Source organism: Equus caballus, chromosome 16 (assembly GCF_041296265.1).
Source record: "Equus caballus isolate H_3958 breed thoroughbred chromosome 16, TB-T2T, whole genome shotgun sequence".
In the NCBI taxonomy this organism is placed as follows: Eukaryota; Metazoa; Chordata; class Mammalia; order Perissodactyla; family Equidae; genus Equus; species Equus caballus.
In genome coordinates this window covers 93208329-93232414 of record NC_091699.1, presented here as the reverse complement: position 1 = coordinate 93232414, position 24086 = coordinate 93208329, and the positions used below count along the sequence as shown (strand labels likewise).

The 24086-nt window shown below is 42.7% G+C and overlaps 1 protein-coding gene and 1 long non-coding RNA gene across 4 annotated transcripts in view; one reads left to right on the top strand and one right to left on the bottom strand.

The window, feature by feature from the left end:
* Window positions 1–601, bottom strand: part of GYG1 (glycogenin 1) — a 32161-nt gene extending 31560 nt beyond the window's left edge. Inside the window, exon 1 of one of the 2 annotated variants that reach the window (XM_023621078.2) lies at window positions 421–601. In XM_023621078.2, the coding sequence (XP_023476846.2) occupies window positions 421–580 (160 nt within the window). In that variant the 5' untranslated portion in view covers window positions 581–601. The remainder of the gene's footprint in view (window positions 1–420) is intronic. The other variant, XM_070238289.1, reaches the window with a different exon arrangement.
* LOC111768443 (uncharacterized) lies at window positions 574–18404 on the top strand. 2 transcript variants are annotated; one of them, XR_011427056.1, is made up of 4 exons: window positions 605–1197; window positions 1892–2064; window positions 12064–12175; window positions 16967–18067. It is a non-coding gene; the product is annotated as an uncharacterized lncRNA (long non-coding RNA). The 2 variants fall into 2 exon arrangements; XR_002800827.2 differs by lacking the exon at window positions 1892–2064 and having other exon boundaries at window positions 574–1197; window positions 16967–18404.
* The last annotated feature ends 5682 nt before the right edge of the window (window positions 18405–24086 follow it).

Genomic DNA, 24086 nt, shown 5'->3' with positions numbered 1-24086 from the left:
GCAGGCTCGCGCGGCGGCCCGGACGCCCCGCAACAAGTGGGCCGAGGCGGCGCCCCCCGCCGCCCGCCCGGCCCGGCTCCGGAGGCCTAAAAATAGGCTCGGCGTGGCGGCCAGCGCCGGGCGGGCGCGAGGAGCGGCGGGCCGCCCCCTCCCGGCTCCTGCCCGCGGGAGCCCCCGGCCCGCCGCCCTTCGCGGGGAGCGGGAGGAAGGGCGAGGACACGGAAGCGCCGGCGGGGCTCCGGCGGCCCGGCTCGGCCCGCGGCCCGGGTGCAGGCGGCCCTGCGGGCGCGGGCGGCGGGCGGCGCTGACGCAGGAGGCGACACGCCCGGGGGCGGCCGGCCCGCAACTTCGCGGCGGCCCCCGTGCGGCGGGGGTCCCAGGGCCGCGGGCGCGGAGGCGGCGCGGGCGGCGGGCGCGTACCTGCCATGGTGCTGCCGGGCGCGGCGGCCGCAGCCGCGGGTCGGGCCGGGAGCCGGGCGCCGGGACGCAGCGCGGCAGCGAGGAGGCGCGGCGGGAGGCGGCGTGCGGCCCGCGCGCTCTTATAGCGGCCGTCACGTGGGCGCGCGCGCCGCCGCCGCATCCTCCGCGCCGGGCCGCCGGCCGCGCTGCGGGACCGGTCCCCGCGCCCCCGAACCGGTCCCCGCGCCCCCGCCTGCCCCGCGCCCTGCGCCCCCGGGACCCCGGGAGCTGGCGTTCGGAGGGGCCTTTGGGGCAGAGTGCGGCATCAGGGGGACAAACTCCCAAAGAAGCCGAGGATTAGGGAACCTTAAAAAACAAGAATCCCAGGTCACTCTAGTTATAACAATTCCTCTGAACTGCTTGAATCAAACAAACATAAAAGTTTAATTCCACTCTTTTTACCTGGAATTCCAAATCACCCTCTGGAAGCATATCTTAGTGTTCTCACAACGGGTTTGTGGCCTTAACGGAAAAATAGAATGATTCTTAAGTCTGCTTTTTAGATTCTTGGAGCCCTCTGCATCACGAGGCCCTTTAAGTGTTTCCTTGAATCCTCGCACCAACTCAGGGAAGTAGGTGTTACATCCTCATTTCACACATGAGGAAACTGAGGCTCACCAGAGTTCAATTACTTGTGTGCGGTCATATCGTGTGAGGGGAGAAGGCAGGACCTGAACCTGGCAGTTTGCTCTGCAGAATTGACCTTCCCGTCTGCAAGGCCATGACAGCTCTGAAAAGGTTAGTAAATTATGGTAACTTGGTTGGGTAATGTAGTTGTTTAGGTTAATCTGTTTCACAAATGATGAAAAGGTGAATTTGTCGTTCTTCTGGGAAGTTGAGAAATCACTCTCTTGTGTGATCACACCCTTCTCCGCTCCCCATCCCTTCCACCCAGCCCAGACGCCAGGAAAGCAGCAGGTAGTACAGTTCTTTACTGACAGTAGCTGCTTAGTAATTGCTGAATGGAAGCCAAACAGGAAGTTGACAGCATCATTTCAAAAAATGAAATAGATGCTTGAGAATAAGTGCTTTATTTGCAATGGTGGTATTGCTGTTCTCGGATCAGTTATTTCACTCTTTCCTCCAGTGTAGGCCTGGACCGCCTACTTCAGAACCACTTGGGGCACTTGTTAAAATGCAAACTTTTGGTCCTAAGCCCAGTCCTCTTGACTAAGAATCTTAAGGGTAGAGACCACTGAAGCATGTGGGAAGACCTCCGGGTTACTTGGCATTATGAACTTCCTTTGCAGGAAGTGGAAATATGGGGGCGAAAGTGCAATGGATGGGTTTCCACTTATTCAAACCCTGTATGCTTAGAAGATTGGAGCTCTGTAAGGAATGTAATGCCTGTACTTGAATTACACCCACCTGGGGAGAAGAAAAACAGAGAGTGGTGCGTGCAGGTCTGACTTGCTCCTTTCCATGCTAATAGGTGAACGTAGAAGAGTGGGGGCTCCATCTTTCACCCAGGAACCCTCCTGCCGCTGAGCTTCCACAGGGCTGTGGTGCTGGGCCATAGGGCAAAGCCAGGAGGGAGAGCTGGGAACAACTGGAACAAGCAGGAAGCTTCTCTTAGGAACAAGCTCCTCTGCTCAACCCTCCAGGGTGTGTAAGTCAAAGTGGGCACCACAGCCTGCCTTCCTGTGTTTCATGCACATGTACAGAAACAGAAAGTTTACAGCTTTGACCACTTTGAGTCAAATAGGGACATTTTGGGGTTGCTGCAGTCTACTCCTCCATGTTGTTTTAATGGAGGTTACTGATAGTGACCCCCTGCCCACATCTCCTGAGGCTGCTCTATATCGCTCTTCAGTTGGGGATGAGAGCAAGGGCCTCTCAAGCTTTAGTATGTGCACACATTGTCTGGGCAGCTTGTTAGAGTACAGATTCTGATTCTCTGGTTTGGAGTGGATCTCTTAGGTGATGCCCAGGCTGTGCACCAACTTTCAACAGCGAAGTGTTCAAACATTCTGGATTGTCAGGCTTTGCAGGTAAAGGATAGACACGTATGTTGTAGTGAGACAATGTTTGAGACTTGAATTTGTTCATTTTTCCCCTGTGAAATTTGAACTATCAGAATTTCTGAGTCCTAAAAGAAAGATTTAAGTTAAAAAAGAACAGCTGGGGCCGGCCCCGTGGCTGAGTGGTTAAGTTTGCGCGCTCTGCTGTGGCGGCCCAGGGTTTCGCTGGTTTGAATCCTGGGCGTGGACGTGGCACCGCTCATCAGGCCACATTGAGGCAGCGTCCCACATGCCACAACTAGAAGGGCCCACAACTAAAATATATACAACTATGTACTGGGGGGGATTTGGGGAGAAAAAGCAGAAAGAAAAAAAAGAAAGCTATATTCTACATGAGTATGCATAACTACTAACCATTTAAACCTGTGCTAAACGGGGATATTCAGTGTGGTTGGTCCCAAATTCACTTTTAGTTGGCTTTGGAATGCATTATGTAATTTTTTGGCAGGATACTTACCTTCCTAATTATGTTTTATTTAAGATAATGCTGAAATCAGTTTGCATTCCCTTGAGCACACACACTAATTGATGGTGGGAGCAACTGACCTGGAAATCCATTCCAGAGGGCAACCTGCTGGCCTAGGACACAGACAGTTCCCACGGACAGTCCATGAGATAGATACACCACGTCTGGCTGGACACAGGAACTAACTAGTTAACTAACTACTTAAAATTTTGCCCTCAAACAGATAACACACAAAACCTCTACCTGGAATTGTTGCCACTGATCACAACCCTGTTCATTTCTAGTCAGAATCTTAGTTTTAAGAAATAATACCCTTGGAGGACCAAAGTAGCTCATTTTTCACTCAAGAGCTGGAGTCCTAAACTCCATAAGCTAGAAGGGCCTGGTGACTAGTTACTGGCCTTTTCTTTAAAAATAAACAAACTTTATTGAGATATAATTCACACACTGTGAAATTCAGCCACTTAAAGTATACAGTTAAATAGTTTTTAGTATATTCACAGAGTTGTGCCAATATCAACACAATCTAAGTTTAGCACATTTTCATCCCCCGAAAAGAAACCTGTACCCATTAGCAGTCTCTCCTCGTTCTCTCCCTCTTTCCCTCAGCAGCTACTAATCGACTTTCTGTCTCTATAGATTTGTCCACAGAGCTTTGTCTGTATGTGGTCTTTTGTGACTGGCTTCTTTCACTTAGCATAATATTTTCATGGTTCTCCCATGTTGTGGCATGTATCAGTATTTCATTCCTTTTTATTGCCAAATAGTATTTCGTTATATGGATATCCACATTTTAGTTATCCGTTTCATGGATAAATATGTTGATGGATGTTTTGGTGGTTTCCATTTTTTCAGCTGTTGTGGATACTGCTCCTATGAACATTTGTGTCCAAGTTTTTGCATGGATATGTATTTTTCTTTCTTCTGGATGTATGCCAAGAGTAGAATTGCTAGACCATATGTTTAACATTTCAAGGACTGCCAGACCGTTTTCCAAAGTGTCTGCATCATTTTGCATTCCCACTAGTATGAGGGTTCCAATTTCTTCACTTCTTAGCCAATACTTGCTATTGTGTTTTTTATTATCACCATCCTAATGGGTTTGGCATGGTCTCATTGTGATTTTTATTTGCGTTTCCCTAATAACTAGTGGTGTTGAGCATCTTTTTGTGTGCTTGTTGGCCATTTTAATGTCTTCTTTGGAGAAATGTCTATTCAAACGCTTTACCCATTTTTTAATTGAGTTGGTTTCTTACTACTGAGTTGTAAGAGTTCTTTATATCTTATGCATACAAGTCCATTATCAGATATTTAGGATATGCATATATATATGATTTGTAAATATCTCCTCCCATTCTGCGAGTGAACCTTTCACTTTCTTGATAGTATTTTTTGCAGCACAAAAGTTTTAAATTTTTGCATAGTCCAATTTATTTATTTTTCTATTTTGCTTGTGCTTTTGGTGTCATATCTAAGAAACTATTGCCTAACCATGGTCATAAAAATTTACCTCTATGATTTTTCTAAGGGTTTTATAGCTTTAGCTCTTAAATTTATGTCTGTAATCCATTTTGAGTGAATTTTTGTGTGTGGTGTGAAGTGGAGGTCCAGCTTCTTTCTTTTTCATGTGAATATTGAGTTGTCCCAGCACTGTTTGTTGAAAAGGCCATTGATTCCCCATTGAATTGTCTTGACACCTTTGCTGAAGATCAGTTGACTATAAACGTGACAATTCTATTTCTTGCCTCAATTCTATTCCATTGATCTATATGTCTGTCCTAATGGAAGTTCCATACTGTCATGATCTCTCTGGCTTTGTAGAAAGTTTGGAACTGGGAAGAGTGAGTCCTCCATTTTTGTTCTTTTTTCGAGATTGTTTTGACTATTCTGGGTGCCTTGCATTTCCTTATGAAGTTTAGGATCAGTTTATTAACTTCTACAATAAAGGAAGATGGGATTTTGATAGGGATTGCATTGAATTTGTAGATTAATTTGGAGAGAATTGACAACTTAAAACTTAAGCCTTCTGATCCATGAACATGGGATATCTTTTCGTTTATTTAGGTCTTGTGAAATTTCTTTCAATAATGCTTAGTAGTACATTGCCTTCTAAATCACGTGACAAAACTCAAATAAATTAGATCTGTTAGCTGTGTAAACCCCACAGGCATGGCAGCAGATTTTCGTATCTGTTAGATACTCTAAGTTTACAACCTTAACTAAAATGTGATTATCACTGAGCTTCCTACTTGGGGCAACATTGTTTTGCCCCATCACAGGACAGCCTTTACAAAGCTGCACTTTGACGTTATCATTAGTAATAGCGAACACTTTCCTGATGCTGAGCTTCTTATCCACATTAAATCACTTAACCTTCCCAACCACCTAGTGAGGTAGATAGTCTCTAATCCCCCTTTTGAAGTGAGGCACACAGCTTGCCCAACATTATACAGCTAGTAATTTGTAGAGCTAGGGTTTGAACCAGGTGGCCTACCTCTCCAGTCTCTACACTAATAACTGGTAATGTGTGTAGGTTGTGTACTACTCAGAGCTGCAAATGCGTATGTGTACCGTGAAAAGTAACTCTCCCTTGCCCCCTTTTCTCTCAGCCACCGTGGTCCCCTGCCTAGAGAGGCATTATATTTTTGGCTTTTTTTGTGGCTCTAAGGATGTCACAGAAAACTCACTGATGTGGGTTTTCCTATGTGCTGTTGAAGATACTCCTATGTCACACAATTTCCTCTTCCTGAGGATCCATGGTAAAATTTTAACACTGGTCTTGGTATCAGAAAGAATGTTGCATCTCTTTAATATGTAGTTTTTTCTTTATCTTACAGATGTTTTGAGTCTTATATCAACAAGTTTCCCTCTTTTGTGGTCCACTTAGAAGCTTAGAGCAAAATTTGCAGCCACATTCAGTAGTTATTTAGGTTCTCCACCCTGCATTTATTTGTGTGTTAACCTTTTCCCCCATTATTACCCTTGCCTGACTTATTTATGAGGTTCCTTGAGATCTTTTGGAAGTGAGCAAGGAATGTGGAATTAATTAGTAAATGATTAAATCATCAGAGTTTTCTAGTGGGAGTACAGCACGGAAGATGAAATTTCAGCTCAATTTGGGTGACTCTGGAGGATTTTGTAGTGATTTTTCAGTAAAATGAAGATTCCATAAATTAGAGAGGCAGCCTTACTGATCCAGACATGGGAATAGCCTTCTGTAATTAGTTTAAAAATCTTAAAAAGACAAAGGAATTGCTCGATCTTTCAATCTTACTTTTATTATTTATTCGACCAGTAACATAATAACAACATGACAGTGGCTAAGAAGGAGGGATAAAGTCGTCCATGGTCTCTGACTCTGAACGCTTCACATACATTTCACTTTTCAAACCTTAGTTATCATATTTGCCATCTTTTAGTTGGTGGGATAAATCATTTAAATTAGCTAGTTATAAGACTAAAAACTAAGAGAACTTCTTTGGCAGTTACATTTTTTAAGATATCAGCTTTATTATGTCATTATTTATATAAAATGAAACTCACTTTTTTAAAGTAGACAGTTTGATGAGCTTTGACAAATACATCCAGTCTGTAACTATCACCTCAATCATCCCCCAAACTCCCTTATGGTCAGTCCCTTGCCCCTGCCCTGCCTCCTGGAAAACAGCTCTGATTTCTATCTGTATGGATTTGCCTTTTCTAGAAGTTCATATAAATGCAATCATATAGTGTGTAGGCTTTTGTGTCTGCCTTCTTTTAGCATGATGCTTTTGAGATTTATTCATGTTGTAATCAATGGTTCATTCCTTTTTATCGCTTAGTAGAATTCTTTTGCATGCTTTTATCAGAATGTGTTTATCCATTCACCAGCAGATGGACATTCGGGTTGCTTCTACTTTGAGGTTTAGTGAATAAAGCTTTCATAAATATTCTAGTACAAGGAGCGAGATTGCCAGGTTGCATAGTATGGTATATAGTCATGTGTTGCTTAGTGATGGGGATACATTCTGAGAAATGGGTCGTTAGGTGACTTTGTTGTTGTCGAACATTGTAGAGTATACTTACACAAACCTAGATGGCACCGCCTACTACACACCTAGGCTATATGGTACTAATCTTATGGGACCACGGTTGTATATGTGGTCCAGAATTGACCAAAACGTCATTATGTGGTGCATGATCATGTTTAACTTTATAAGAATGGCAATTAACTTTCAAAGTTCATTGCCAAATTTGGATGAGATCATGAAGAATGAAAGTTACTGTTTTTATGTAAAATCGATCATGTCCTAAGATGATCTTCTGTCTGTTCATAGCACACTGAGAGAGAAGGGGGCATAGGTGCCCATGTGTTCACTGGAGAATTACTGTCTTTGGCTTGCCAGTGCTTCCTGCTCCTACTCGTCCAACATGCGTACACTCAGGGCCTCATCTGAGGAGGATTAGGAAAGATGACCCTAGGGTTCATTACAATTCAGAGTCTTAGTGATTGACTACAGGGGTTTTGCCTGAAGAGCAAAAAATATGGAGAGAGAGAACATCATTGTCACCAAATCTCTAGGTCACAATACAGTAGTCCCCCCTTATCTGCAGGGGATACATTCCAAGACCCCCCTGGATGCCTAAAACCTCAGATAGTACGGAACCCTAAATATACTATGTTTTTTCATATACATATGATACCTATATAAAGTTTAACTTATAAATTAGGCACAGTAAGAGATTAACAACAATAACTAATAATAAAATAGAAAAATTCTAAGAATATGGTGTAATAAAAGTTATGTGAATGTGGTCTCTGTCTCTCTCAAAGTATCTTATTGTACTGTACTCACCCTTCTTGTGATGATATGAGATGATACAGTGCCTATGTGATGAGATGAAGTGGGGGGAATGACGTAGGCATTCTGATGTAGGTTAGGCTACCATTGACCTTCTGACTGTACGTCAGAAGATGGATCATTGAGCCATGGTGATGTCAATGGTTGGATGTCAGGAACAGATGATGTCGATGGTTAGATGTTAGGAACAGGTGATGTTCAAGATGTTACTTGATCACAAGCATTGTGATACTGCAACAGTTAATCTGATAACTGAGATGGCTACTAAGTGACTAATGGATGGATAGTGTGTACACTGTGGATCTGCTGGACAAAGGGATGATTCACGTCCCAGGTAGGGCGGAGTGAAACAGTGGGAGATTTCATCATGTTACTCAGAATGGCGCACAATTTAAAACTTACGAATTGTTTATCTCTGGAATTTTCCATTTAATACTTTAGGTCAATGGTTGACCATGGGTTACTGAAACCAGGGAAAGTGAAACCACAGATAAGGGAGGCCACTGTGTATACTATAGAAAGTATTCTCCTGTGAATTGTATCCTTTGCTCTTCAAAACAACCTGTCAGGTAATCCTGCTGGATACATGATGTTTTCACAAGGCCAATGGGACTCTAGCAACAATTTTATTCTTTTTTTTTTTTTTTAAAAATTCAGCTTCCCAACTTAAAAAAGAAAACAACTAAAGACTGTAACAGGTAGCCCCCCTCCCCCAACCCTGAGCCCTCTTGCGTTATGGAACTACACCCAACCCCTCAGGCTCACCACATCTCTGAGCTCCATCCCAGCCCTGAGCCTCCAGGGTGAGGGGGAAGTTGACGGATGTCTACTGAGCACAGTGATTGGACACAAAAAGGAGAAGTGTTTTTTTTTCTTTTTCACCGGATGAAAGTGACTTTCTTTAGTTCGTGCAGAATTATGGCCTCTGTGTTACAGAGGATATAACTGAGACTTGGAGAAGTTAGAAAATTGCTCAAGGCGTTTTTACAGGAGAATGGTGTGCCTGGGTCTTCAACTGTGCTGCCTCACTGGAATTTGCATGGGAAGCGGAGCGTTCTCCAGAATTTAGGACCTCATAGACATTCTTTGCCAATGTAGGCTGTCAGTATGTCAATAAGCTCCCACCGTCTGCTTCACCTTTTGATATAGAGGAAATGGAGGAATGAAAGAAGCACTGGATTTTAGGAGAAGGATCTCTAAGGAGAAAAAATGGGGCAGAAAGTAGAAGATAGATGAATGTTAGAAGGAGCCTGAGAGAGGCTTCTAGCTCATGGGCAGGCAGAGATGGAGTGACAGTGGGGGTGAAAAAGAGCAAAGAAGGCTTCAGAAAGGTCCTCCAGAAAGTCCTGAAAAAGCTTGTGTCAAAAGACGTATGTGGCTCCACTGCCAGTGATCCCCAAGCAGCTCCTAGAATAGATCCTACTGCTCACTCCTGGTTCCAGGCAGGGCTCGTCGGAACAAAGGCTGAAAGAGTTCTTCGAATGTGCTCAACACCTGAAAAATCGCCACCCATCTGAGATTCCTTTTTTCAGAGGACAAATTATTTCACCTATAATTAGAGAGAAAAGTACGTTCTGGTTGAAGGAGAAGAGACATTCATTGTAAGAGCTACGTTTATCAGGCACAGTAAAGCACAGGTACTCCGTATATGATCTCATTTCATCTTTCCCACAGCCCTGTGCAGGAGATATTACTAGCTCCATGTGGTACACAAAAATGACAACACTAAGAGGTGGAGAAACTGTGTGCCTTCGATGTGTGAATATGCCTTTTATGAGCCAGTACACAGAGTCTTTGTCCAGAGGTATTTTTGTCATATATGAATACATATAGTTTTGCTTGAAATGTTAACTGAAGATTTTTGAAAACAAACTTCTTAATAAAGCAGCATGTCTCTGGAAGCTGCGTTGATGGAGGCATTGCTATTTTGTGCCTAGAGCCATTATAGGAACATGTCATCCTTGAAACGGTGAATACCTAGTGCTGTGGTGGGCCATTATAAATGGAAGAACGGTTTATGTAGAAATAGAAATATACTCAGTCCTGGTACTTAAACTTTTCAAGGTTTTTCCCAAATATGTATTTTAAGCATTTTTTTAAAGTAATGTGAGAACAAGTGACTTATTATTCCACACAGATCAATCTGGCCGTTGAGCTTTAAAACAGTTCCTCAACTTCTGTTCTGTGTTACACGGCTCTTAAATATATGCTTCTGTTTGCTTTCACTTTTGCTTCTGATGAACTTTCAAGTTCTTTATTTTTGGATTTTTTTTTTTTTGTGATAACCAGATCAATGTTTGATTTCCAAAGTCTTTCAGGTTTTGTTACATTGGATGATTGAGGTAATTTTCTATTTGGATTTAAAGAGCTTAAAAAATTTGCTAAAGTATCCACCACTTTAACCTTCGTTGGCAAGTATTTAAGAATCACCGTCTGCTAACATCTGTATTCTGGAAACAGATTGCAATCAATAGTTTAAGGGCTTTTGGATAGCCTGAATCCGTGCAGTGTGGACTGACCTTGAGCAGAAGATTTTTCTCTGCCAGTTTGCATTAGGAAACCCCCTCCTGCCACCCAGGATCTTCCTTGAATACTACAGAGCTGAAAGCTGTCACCAGAATTTGATACCACACCGTTCTATTGCCAGATAGGGTGCTGCAGCCAAACAATGTGGTCACAGCACATCATTAGGATGCACCCGGCTCCTGGCCTGGCCAAAAGCATAGGAGTGGTGATGGTATCTAACCTCGAGAGGCCTATCAAAAAATCAGCATGTGAACTCTTTGGCAAGTTCTGTTGGTGTCAGCTAAGGGCAGCCCTTTCTGGAGGCAAGTAGGTTCTCCCAAAGGGAGATGAGGCAGAGCTGCCCAGCCACCTGCTCTTCTGTGTTAGGCTAGAATAGAACTCATCAAGACCGTGTGAGCACCGAATGTGAAATGCACAAGGGGATGTCTGTAAGAGAGGTACTAAGCACCCCAGGGACGAGCAGAAGAATGGCTCTTATCAAAGATAGTGGTTCCAGCAATTTGTGCGACAGACCTCCTGGACAAATCGATTCTGAAAGAGATAGCATTTATCTAGAAAAGGTGTTTGGATACCTTTTAAGGTCGGGAGAAGAATGCCTCAAAGCGCCAGAGGCTCTGCAGCTAGCACTTCCCGAGGAATATGCTCAGCTGGTCAGGACAGCTGGGTGTTTCTGACACCCCCGGGACACAGACAGCAGGCTATGTTCCCTGCCTGCAGAATCTTCTGGATTGGAGGCTTAAACATTAAGGCCTTAAATGGCAGATAAATAATCAAGACTGATGGCTGACATTTAAGGTGAAGTTTATAAGCAAAAAAAAAAAAAACAGGAAGGCAAAGGTTCATACAGAAACTCACACTCTGTATGATTTGATTTTTCTCTTTTGGAGATTAGTCTAGGATTTCCTTTATACTTTTATAGGTTTCAAGAAGATTGAAAATTGGGCCCAAACTTTCAGGGTTAGAGTAAATAGACCATTGTGTTATTGTCTCAGTTAAAAAAAAAAATGAAAAGAGTTAACTATTTGGGGCAGTATTTCAGTACTGTTATGGGATTTTTTTAACTGCAAGAAAGGGATAGAATAGGCTACTTTTCATGTATTTTTAATATTTTATTTAATTTTTGAATAGGTAATTTTTCTTCTTCTTCTCCTCCCCAAAGCCCCCCAGTACATAGTTGTTTATTCTGGTTGTAGGTCCTCCTGGTTGTGCTATGTGGGACGCCGCCTCAGCATGGCTTGATGAGCAGTGCTAGGTCTGTGCCCAGGATCTGAACCAGCGAAACCCTGGGCCACTGAAGCGTAGCCCACGAACTTGACCACTCGGCCACAGGGCTGACCCCAGTAATTTGTTTTTTTTTTTTCAGGAAGATTGGCCCTGAGCTAACATCTGCTGCCAATCCTCCTTTTTTTGCTGAGGAAGACTGGTCCTGAGCTAACATCCATGCCCATCTTTGTCTACTTTATATGTGGGATGCCTGCCACAGCATGGCTTGATGAGCGGTGCCATGTCCACACCTGGGATCTGACCCGGTGGCCCCCTGGCCACCAGAGCGGAATGTGTGAACTTAACCACTGTGTCACCAGGGCTGCCCCAAATCAGTATTTTTTTGTTTTTTGGGTTTTTTTAGAGGAAGATTAGCCTTAAGCTAACATCTGCTGCCAACCCTCCTCTTTTTTGCTGAAGAAGACTGGCCCTGAGCTAACATCCGTGCCCATCTCCTTCTATTTTATATGTGGGATGCCTGCCCCAGCATGGCTTGATGAGCAGCGCCATGTCCACACCTGGGATCCGACCCAGTGGCCCGCTGGCCACCAGAGCAGAACGTGTGAGCTTAACCACTGCACCACCAGGCTGGCCCCCAGGTAATTTTTTTAATGGTCCAAAATAAGTATAAAAAGGTCTGTGGTGAAAGTCTTCCTCCAACCCTCAGTCCTCCTCCCTACAAGTAACCCTTTCATGCACATAGAAGAAAAATGAATGTGTACATAATCCCTCCCCCCATTTTTTATGCAAATAGAAACATCCTATACATCTTGTTATATGGTACTATGCTTTTTTAAAATTAATAAATTTTATCTTTAGAGCAGTTTTAGGTTCATAGCACAATTGAACAGAGAGTACAAAGAGTTCCAGTATAGCCTCTGTCCCCACATGTGCATGACCTCCCCCACTGTCAACATCCCACACCACAGTGGGACATGTGTTACTATCGATGAACCTACCTTGGCACATCATGATCACCCAAAGTCCGTAGTTTACCTTAGGGTGCACTCTTGGTGTTGTACGTCCTGTGGGTTTGGACACAGTATGATGACACGTACCCACCATCGTGGTATTGTACAGAAGAGTTTCACTGCCCTGAAATTCCTCTGTGCTCTGCCTGTTCCTCCCTTTCTTCCCCCCACCCTGGCAACCACTAATCTTTTTGCTGTCTCCATAGTTTTGCCTTTTCTGGAATGTCATGTAGTTGGAATCATACAGTGTGTATCTTTTTCGGGTTGGCTTCTTTCACTTAGTAAGATGTGTTTAAGTTTCCTCCACATCTTGTCATGGCTTGATGGATCGTTTCATTTTAGTGCTTAATAATATTCCACTGTCTGGATGTGCCACGGATTATTTATCCATTCAGCTACTGAAGGGCATCTTGGTTGCTTCCAAGTTTTGGCAATTATGGATAAGGCTGCTGTAAACATCCCCATGTGCCGCTTTTTGTGTGGATGTAAGTTTCCATTTCCTTGGGGTAAATGCCAAGGAGTGCAACCATTGAATGTATGGTGAGAATATGTTTAGTTTTGTAAGAAACTGCCAAACTGTCTCCCAAAGTGGATGTACCATTTTGCATTCCCACCAGCAATGAATGAGAGTTCCTGTTGCTCCACGTGCCTACCAGCCTTTGATGTTGTCAGAGTTCTCGATTTAGGCCATTCTAATAAGTGTGTTGTGGTATCTCATTGTTGTTTTCACTTGTATTTCCCTGGTGACATATGCTCTTGTAGGGCCTGGGCCTTGCTTGCTCAACAAGAGCCCAAAAGCCCATTGAAACTATGTGTCCTTCTGGCCCCCTTCTGGGCAGGATGCCAACCTTCTGGGCAGAATGCCCAGGTGCTGAGATTTGTAATGATCCAGGGCCTGGCAGCCTGGATCTTAACTTATCTCACTCAGAGAACATCACGAAGGAACACAGAGCCCCTCCAGGTGAGCTACTGTTCCTGGGGACACTGCTCATACCAAGGACAGTCCCTCTTGGCAAGCGTATAGCCTTTGTGCCCCCTGCCTGTATAAGCAGCCTCCTCCCCACGCACGATTGTGGGTGCACACTTCTGTCCAGCTGACCGCCACTGAACATTCTATGTAAGTAACTCCCAATTAACCTATATGTCTTGTTCGCTGTCTCTGGGTCTTTTCTTTGGTCTCTCCACAACCTATCCTGCACTGCTTACCCAGCTGGGCGTGTAACCAGACAGATGTGGAGCATCTTTCCATATGTTTATTTGCCATCAGTATATCTCCTTTGGTGAGGTATCTGTAAAGGCCTTTGGCCTGCCTATTATTTGGTTGGTTTGTTTTCTTACTTTTTAGTTTCAAGCGTTCTTTGTATATTTTGGGTAACAGTCCATTATCAAATATATCTTTTACAAATATTTTCTTTCAGTATGTGCTTATCTTTTCATTCACTTGACAGTGTTGGTCACAGAGCAGAAAATTTTAGTTTTAATGAAGTCCAGCTTATCTATTCTTTCTTTCATGGATTGTCCTTTTGGTGTTGTATCTCAAAAGTCATTGCCAAACTCAAGGTCATCCAGATTTTCTCCTATGTTATCTTCTAGGAGTTTTCTAGTTGCGTGTTTTACATTTAGGTCTGTGATCCTGTTTGAATTAAGTTTTGTGAAAGGTGTAGGGTCTGTGTCTATCATCATTTTTTTGCATGCGGATGTCCAATCATTCTGGCACCATTGGTTGAAAAGACTATTTTTTCTCTGTTGTATTGCCTTTGCCCCTTTGTCAAAGATCATTGACTATATTTACGGGGGTCTGTTTCTGTGCTCTCTATTCTATTGCATTGATCCATTGGTTTCTTCTTTTGCCAATACCACACTCTCTTGATTATTGTAGATTTGTAGAAAGTCTTAAAGTCAGGTAGTGTCAGTCCGCCAACTTTATTCTTTAATCCTGAGTTTGCTGTCTAGGTCTTTTGCCTCTCTCTGTAAACTTTATAACCAGTTTGCCAGTATCCATAAAGTAACTTGCTACGATTTCGCTTGGGATTGTGTTGAATCTGTAGATCAAGTTGGGAAGAACTGACATCTTGACAATATTGCATCTTCCTACCCATGAACATGGAATATCTCTCCATTTATTTACTTCCTTGATATCTTTCATCAGAATTTCGTGGTTCTCCTCATATAGATCTTGTACATATTTTGTTAGATTTATACCTAGGTATTTCACTTTTGGGGTGCTAATGTAAAAGGTAATGTGTTTTAAATGTCAAATTCCACCTGTTCATTGATGGTATATAGGAAAGTGATCAACTTTTGTACATTAACCTTGTATCCTACAACCTTGTTATGATTGCTTATTAATTCCAGGAGTGTTTTTCTTTTTTTTTTGTCAATAATTTTGAATTTTCTACATAGACGCTCATGTCATATGCAAAAAAAGACAGTTTTATTTCTTCCTTCCCAATCTCTATACCTCTTATTTCCTTTTATTGTCTTATTACATTGGCTAGGACTTCCAGTATGATGTTGAAAAACAGTGGTAATAGGGGACATCCTTGTCCTATTCCTGATCTTAGTGGGAAAACTTCAAGTTTCTCACCACTAAATATGATGTTAGGTGTTGGGTTTTTGTAGCTGTTCATTATCAAGTTGAGGAAGTTCTCCTCTATTCCTAGTTTGCTGAGTATACCTTAACAACATACCTTGGAGAACTTTCTATTATGAACATTAAGAGCTGTCTTGTTGTTATTACTTACAGCTGCATAGTACTCCATTGTGTGGATATACTGAAGTTTATTTAACCTCATCCCTGTTGATGGGTATTTAGGTTATTTCTACATTTTTTTTTGTTAGCACAGACAGTGCTGCAGTGACTAACCATATGTGTGGATGATTTTGCTTGTGTGAAAATTCCTAAAAGTTGAAATAGTGAGTAAAAGCAAATATGTGCATTTGTTACTTTGATTATTAAATTACTATCTATAGGATTTGTACCAATTTTTACTCATATCAGTAATGTATGAGATATTTGAAAAGTTGTATCCCAGTGTAGTTTTGATTTGCATTTCTCTTACTATAAGTGAGGTTGAGTATATATTCTCTTTTTATATTTAAGAATCATTTGTACTTCTTTTTCTTTCCATATCCTTTGCCCATTTCTCTATTGCACTATTAATCTTTTTCTTAGTGAGGTGCAGTAGCTCTTTACATATTATGGAAATTATCCATTTGTCTGATATGAATTACAATTGTGTGTATGTGTGTAGACTATTTCAACACAGAGTAGATTCTCTGCCCCATAGGTGCTCAAACATGTGACCATTTGGTAGGAGTGTTATAGCAGGCATTCTTGGATCTGATCTCTGGACCATATGATTTTCAAAGTACATTTCCATTCTCAGATTTTTATGATTCATTGATGAAACATTGCCTTATTTAGACTGGAAAGCCTAGGTCTGATTAACTCTGCACTCTACGTAAAGCAGCTGGCTTTAACGTAGTCTACTCAGCATCTCCTTGGAAGACAGAGCCTGAACACTTGGCAGTTGCACATTTGTCGAGTCTCCAGTGACCTCCACCTTTACACCCTTTTCCCTGGGAAGAGGGAAGCAGTTGTGGCCTGTCACCTTTGAGTATTTTGGGCAGCAGCCTGGCATCCTGGGAATTTGTCCAGCATGGTTTTCAGAGTTATTCAGACGCTTTTAGAAGAAAGCAAAGTCATTAAAGGAAACCAAGAACGTTAAAGATTTATGCCTGTAAGAAACACAGCCAGTTTCTGCTCAACACTTAATGTAAGATGAGCTGAAAACTGCAAAGAAACATGTTTAAAGATAATTAATAAATTTGTATAATATTTTTGTCAAATCGCTCACATCACACATTTGACAGGCAGCTTGAAAACCTTTTGCACACTAGAAAGATGAAAGCATTTGATATTTATTTCCTGGAGGTGGAGGGACAAGAAGAGTCCTGGGTTTTTGAAGTCCCCAGAAGATGATTCTGCATATATTGCACATACTTGCTAACTGCTTGAAATCAGCAAGGCCTCGTTTGGGACTTTGGACATGTCAAAAAACAGTATGGGGCTGATTGAAGTGAATGGCAATGAGAGGTCAGCCATTGCTGAGGATTTTTGCTCAACTGTTATTTTTGTTACTTTCCAAGTTTAAGAGCAAGACCTCACTAACTTAAAGTACTTAAAGGCAGAAATGTTCTAGAAGGTTTGAAATTAGTTTAGGTCCTATCAGTTTAGTACTTCAATTTTCTTTTTTTTTGGAAAAGTTTTCCTTCTCTCGGCTCTTTCCTAATTACCTTTCTGATCCCTATAACTCTGTCCCTCATTTTTCCCCCTTCAAATTCTATTCTTTCCTATCTCCAGCGGTCTAGTTAAAAGAATATATTCTTTACTTTCTTTTTGTCTTCTTTTCTTAGGGGCACATCACCTGTGTTTATGGACCACTTGACATTATTCAAGAAGGATAAGTTCTGGATCTAAAAAAGATGACAAATGCAGCAAAGTGCACAATTGTGACCAAAACTCTCAACTGAGTGTTAGGAGAGACCAAGAATGAAGTCGGTTACTCTGGGCATTTTTGTGGCTGATCTGGACCCTGATGAGGTTATTGATAGAAGCTGATGCTCTGAGAAAGTGTGGACAAGTTGGGCCCTGCAGGATTCATGCAAGTCAAATAATTGTTGGACCCACTATATTTGATCAGCCATGGAGAACACCCCAAGACATCCCACCTGTTAGGCATCAGGCAGAAACAGTCAATCTTCTCTGTCAGTTAAAAAATGAGAGGAGTGAGTGGGAGGAAGGAAAGAGGAGGAGGAGGAGGAGAAAGAGGATAGAAAGAGAGAGAGAGAGTAGAGAGAAGATTAAAAAGAAGCAGCATTTCTTTTCTCACCAAAGTTACAAGACCTCCAGGTTGAATTCACAGTAATGAGGGGGAGGAGAAAGTTCAAATGGATATATCCCATGCATGGCATTAAAAATGGAGCTTGAGCATATGCAAACAGCATGTCGACTGCAGCTCTGAGGTGATGGCAAAGGATGGGCTCTGGGGTGAGAAATAAGCTTGTGCTGAGAAACCATCTGGGAAAACTCTTAGACTAATTTGAATTGAACCAAGCTGAGACCTTAAGCATTTCTTTCCGATGAGATCCAAGCTGAACAATGACACGAGCTGATGTGCAGTTGTGGAGATGCCCATGTGTCCTCGTCTGACAGCTGTCGTGGGAAGTCCACACCGCTCCCGAAAGCTAGATAATTAACTGCCGTTGGCTTTGAAGTCCACAGAAAGCCGCTTCCTACTGTGGTACGTTTACAGCTTCTACAACTGCCGCGTCAAATGTTCAGTGTCTCAGCCGCGTCAGCCCACTAACTCCTTTAGATGTTCAGGTTTCTCAAAGCTATTCAAATCCCTGAAGCTGCCATGTGAGCTCTTTCAAGCCAGGTGTTTAAAAAAAATATGACATATTTTTTATCATTAGATTATTAAATAAGTTTGCCAAAAACATGACTATAAGTCATGGATGTTTGTAGGTGTTTTTTTTTTTTGATTGAGGGAGAGATGTTTTTAAAGGGATCAGATTTGGGAGGAGCAGGTACAGAATTGTTAAATTTACAGAATTGTCCAGATAGTAGCATCACACTAAGAAACATGAATAAGAATATATTAGTTTATTTTTTTAAAAGCTTAATAAGGGACCAATTTCAATTCTCTCTACCTTAGAAGTTTCAAAATAGGCCTTGGGAAAAAATATATTTATAAAAATTTGCAGACTTAAGGTTCAGAACAAACATGAGTTTGAACTAGTGTATGTAGGTGTTGAAGGTTACAGGGAATAAAGCACAACTGAATGACAATTGGATTTATTTGTGTTCCATGTATCTCTCTCTGTGGCAGTGTGACAGCTGGATCTTTGTAAAGGACTTTGGTTTCTGGATCTTAATCATTCAAGCCATAGTGAGTATAATTTTACTTGGAGATGCTGTAAAGGGAAAATAATTAACATGATGTTTCTAAAGATAATCTTTCACAGCATAACTTTGAAATAGATGACTGAGCTCTTGGTGAAATTGCGTTGGTTAATTCTATATGCATTACATCGTCGTAAGAAAAACGCCAGTATTTTCACGCTGAGATGATTTGGTATGGTTCGCAGAGGGTAATTGCCACTTTGGGTTTACCTTTGTAGTAAAAATTAAATGCAGACTGCGTTGAGACACATTCAGGACTTAACCTGTCCTACAAAGTCTTTATACTTTGGTGAAGCTTCACAGTTATTCTTCTTTTAAATTTAGGTGGTTTTGCCTTAGGGAGTTGATGGAAAGGCATTGTGAATGTTTTTGTGGATAAAGTTAAAATCGTTTCATTAAATGTTAATGGACTTAATAGTCCAGTTAAAAAGAGCCAATCTATTAGCCTCACTCACTTAGTGCTGACGTGGCTTATGTCAGGAATTGCATTTGGGCCCATAGAGCTGAACGTGATTTATGAGCATAGGTTAGGAATGGATTTTGTTCTTTTGCTATAAGGAAATAACCATTCTGTTTATAAATGACTCTGATTTGTAACAAAGCAGCTATTTCAGATGCAACTAATTGGTTTATTTTGGCCCAAAGAAAGATTCAGACATCTATTAAACATTAGGAACCCAGCATGGCTCACTGGAGTCAACAGCGGCATAGAGCGTGAGTTAGGTGCAATTCCATAATCGTCCCTAACTTTCTTTAGCACCTTCACTATAAAATGAGCCAACAATGCTATGGGGAAGAATTGCTGATTTTAAAGTATTTTGAAAATGTGCAAGAGATTTTTACTAATTGCTTTTTTGTTTTTGGAAAGGGAACAGTTACACCATAGTGTAACTGTTGTGCCATTTCCTCCAAATTAGATGAGAACAAGTATTTTTTGCAGTTTTGAGCAACTGAAGGTACGTTATGTAGAGAGAGCCGGGAATATAAGCCCAGCTTAGCCCGGAATTCCATGTGACTGCCCTTATTCTTGTCTTCAGGAGTCACCCAATCCTGGGGCTTTAGATACATCTTTGTCAGCTCTTTTGAAATCAAACAACACTCATTTTTAATATAATCTTTAAACATTTGGAAACAGAAATGCTTCCAGCCTTCACAACACATGAACCATGTCTAGTTATGAACCATATGGACTGTGTGTAGGCTGAGAACGTTATAATGCCTGGGGGTCTCCACCTCCTCCTTCTACTTTATAAAGCGGTGAGGAATTCAACAATGTGGTTACAAGATGGTATGAACTGAAAACTTAAAGAATTTTCCTTCATTCATTTAACAAGTATTTTTGAGCACCGACTATTTTCTTTTCCACCAAAAGAAATTTAAAATCTGCACAAAGTTTATAAGCATCTTCAGTTGCAATGATTCTTGAATTAGAGATATGGATTCGTCCAAAAAACTCAGAATAAACAGTATATGCAAAATGATGATAGAGGAGGCCTGGGCAGACAGAGAGAGCGAGCCAGACTGACCAACGTGACCTTGAGGAAACAAGTGAATTCTCTCGGCCTTAGTGTCCTCCGCAAGGGAGGGATGGGTTGGTAACGGGAGAGGCTCCTTCTCGCCCTACAATTCTCTGGATCATGACAGAAAACACTGTTGATAATAATCCGAGTACAACGGGAAGGACCGACATTCTGGGTCTTCCCAGTGACATGAAGCTTTCTAAAATTCTCTCTTGTTTTCACCTGCTTCCAGTGTATGTTACCGTACAACGTTCAAGTGCTTTGCAAGCTGCTAGGCACAGGGTGAACGCCAGGCATATTACTGAAAGCTCACATCTCTTTAGAATATAAAATACAATACATGGATAGTGGCTAATCTCAGGTTTCCACTTTCAGTTTCTTTTATAGACACTTGGGGGAAATCAGGAAGCTGATAAAAGGAACATAAGACATAATTAAAAACTAGCCGAGGCAAGCCTGCATCGACATTCTTCTACCTTTTGAATTTTATACAGTTACATTACCTTTAGGAAATCGTGATGAAGTTATTGCCTTCACAACCTGAGAATGTTTGGCCCTTTCAAGAGTTTTGGCATGTTAGCTCAATAATTTTATCAGTATCCAGAACCGTAACGCCAGTCAGCTGTGGGGACACAATGGAAGAAAGGGGTGGAAATAACTAACATTTATTTGCTACTATTGCCGGGTACTTTGCTGAGCTTTTTGCATGTGTTCACTCATTTAATCCTCAGGTAGGTACTACTGTTATTCCTGTTTCATGGGTCCAGCCACAGAGAGGGTAAATGACTTGCCCAACATCACTTGCTAATTATAAATGGCCGAGCTGGCATTCGAACCTGTGGAGTCTGTTTCTAAGGCCCATGCTTATGTCCACAATGGCCTAGCCACCTCCCAACATGCCTACTGATTTGCCCTATTCCAGTGACGCGCACCGGGAGCTATTAGCCCTGAGTGTTCACCCAGTGTTGCAGGCAAGCTCTGCTCAGCAGGAGGCAGGGCCAGCTTGATCTTCCAGCCACAGTCGGCTGGGGCTTAAGGCCTAGCATACTTTTAGGGGCCCAAGAAAATGTTTTAATTTCTTTTAAAATCAGAAGAAAAAAATGACTGTCATCCAGCCTGGATCATATTTGTCTTTATAGCAGCACAGCTGTCATTTCTATCTTATACATTTTTAAATGTGCCCGCGAACATCATAGTGTGGGCTGATCGGAGGGCAGAGCAGAAGTGGATGGGTACGGACAACGCCACTGCTCAGAGGCCCACCAGGAGGCTCCTTGTGGGGTCCCTTCTTCTCCCTGAAGGTTGGTGCCCAGACAGGCCGCTGCAGAGCCCATCAAACACAAAATTGGGAGATTTCATATAAAAAATCTGGATTTCTGGCTTCTCTTGAGAAATCAGAAGTCTTGGTAGCGTTGGGCCCATGTTGCATGGCTCCATTCGGCTGGAGCTGAGTGGGGCTGTTTGCTTCAGGCCCCTCCTCGCCCTGCCTGGCCCTATAAACACTGGAATTTGAAGCTTTGCACTAAGATACAAGTGACAGCTCAGTATATTATCTTTTCTCAAAACTCTCGCAGGTGCACAGAGAAGGACGGAAGCCGTAGAGTGATATGTCGTAGGGAATTCTGGGCTTCAGCGGGAAGACCTGGAGGATATCAGGCTCCTGCAGGTCAGGTCAGGTCAGGCCTTTGCCTGCTCTACTGTGAGCAGGGCTTGTCCTGCGTCTTCCCACGAGTGGCAGAACCAGGGCAGCCCGGCTTTCCAGGGAGAAAGATAGGAGGAGTGGGGCAGGAGGGCCGGCTGGAAGCTGGCAATTCACCTCCAGCCCCTCCCTCCAGGTGCTTCATCCAGCTAAAAGCAGGTGAAATGAGAATGGAATACAGAATTCCTGCGTCTCTTATTTTTAACTTTATTACTCTTATTATTGTTTTGAAAGATAGGACTTCAAAGAAGCTGGTAGGTGCTGACTTCAAAGAATGCAGATAAAACACTGTCCAGACAGTTCGGTTCATTGGACGGCTCCGTGCAAGGCCGTCAGGTGTCCGAGGCTGGAAAAGGTTTTTACTTTAGCTTCTTGTTGGAAACCTTTCTACTTAAGAATGAGACTTTATATTTCCCCCATAACAATGCGTGCTTTATCTACCTTGCCTATGTTTTTATTGTTGCCCACGTGAGCTTCCTGTGTGGGCACAATATTGCTGTGCCCAGCTGTTGACGTTGGCACGGAAGACGTGAAGTGATGCTTCGTCTCTTTCTCGCTTATATAAAGCTCTTCACGTCTATTAGCATCACCTGCTCGAAGCCCGTGTAGGTGGGCAGTTTTCACATTTGTTTGGACCACATTGGCCGTGCTTTCCTAGAGAGTCTGTAGTTAAGTACACTCAGCGCTTAATGTAGATATGTGAGCTATCTGGTTACTTAGATGGCTGGGGACTGAAGATGGGGGGTGAACAGAATAAGATTTGGTGACCCTGCCGCTGAGCTTACCGACTGCCTGCCAAGAGGAAGATGACCTAGCGCTTAGTAGCCCTTTTGCTTGCAAAAAAGGGAGGGCTTCAAAGACACAATATGGTCATTTTATTTCATTTTTCTTACCCAATTCAATGTCTGGCAGCCCAGAAATCTTTCTCTGTTAATCTTTATTCTCCACGTTTTATATAAATTATGACTCTATATATGTGGCACTCAAATCATGCACAGGATGTAGAAGATGTGCTTCCTGCCCTCAGTGAATTTAGTCTAATTGGTAAGCCAGGAGTAAGGAAGGAAGCATTGGGCCTTATATTCTGCTATATATTAAGCACTAAATTGGATGGAGACATGACTTAGTGTGCCAGCTGGTGGAGAGAGGAGGCGGTCTGTTTTGGGCTGGGTCACTCAGGGTAGGCTAACGTAGGTCTCAGGCTGGGCTTTGAGGGTTGAGAGTGAGGATGCAGAATATGGCACGATGGGTGGAGGTCACTGGAGTTGGGATTTGGGGATAGGGTTATAGAGCGATGGAGTTGAAGCCGGACCATGGCAGGGACCAGCAGGGCAGGCAACAGCGCTTCTGCTTTATCCTACGGGTAATGCTAAGCCGTTTTTATACGAGGGAGGAAAAGACACCTGGAAAGCAATGCTCTAGGCAGATTAATCTGGAAGCTTAGAGTAAGGTGATTAGAGCAATAGACGCTGCAAGAGGCTGGAAGGCCAGTTAGGAGGCTCTTTAGCCATCCAGGCCTAGAGTGAGGGAGCCTGAATTCAGGTGAGAGAGGACGGAGCAGCACAGAGGGGGACTTGGGAGAATTGTTCTGGAGAAAGATAATGGAGTCTAGCTGGATCCAGGAAGTGGTGGGAGGAGTGAAGGATGACGTTTACCTGCAGTTTCCACCCTGGTGGGGAGTGAGAACTGAGAGGCCCTCACCTTCCTTGCTCACTTTTCTCTAGCCACACAGATCTCCTTGCTGTTCCTGGAACAAGGCAAGCACAATCCCACCTCAAGGCCTTTACACCTGCCAGTTCCTCCATCCAGAGCATTCTTTCCCCAGACATCCACCTGGCTTGCTTCTTCACTTTCATTTCCTACCTGGCCCTCTCCTCTCACTTGTTACCTTTGTAAACACTGGAATTTCCAACCAATACACTAAACCCGAAAATGTTGCTCTCCCCAAAGTTCTTGCAGGTGCACAGAGATGGGGGGTGAGGCTGCAGAGATTGCTCCAATGCGCCCTCTTTAGAGAGGCCATTCCTCATGACTCCACTCTCTCTCCCTTACCCTGCTTGATTTTTCTTCAGAGCATGCTTCCTCAACTGACAGTATATTATGTTTGTAGTCATTTGTTTGGTTATTTTCTATTTTTTCTTTCTAGAATGTAAGGGTATATGGACAAAGACTATGTGTCTTTTTTCACTCAGGACTTAACACAGTGCCTGGCACATAGGGTTCTCAATAAAGATGTATTAATTACATGAACGAAACAGGAAAGTTCAAAAAGGAGGCTAATTTGGGGAGAAGAGGAAGAGGAAGAAGATGAATTAGTTTTGCACATGGATCAACCTAGAAAAAACACTT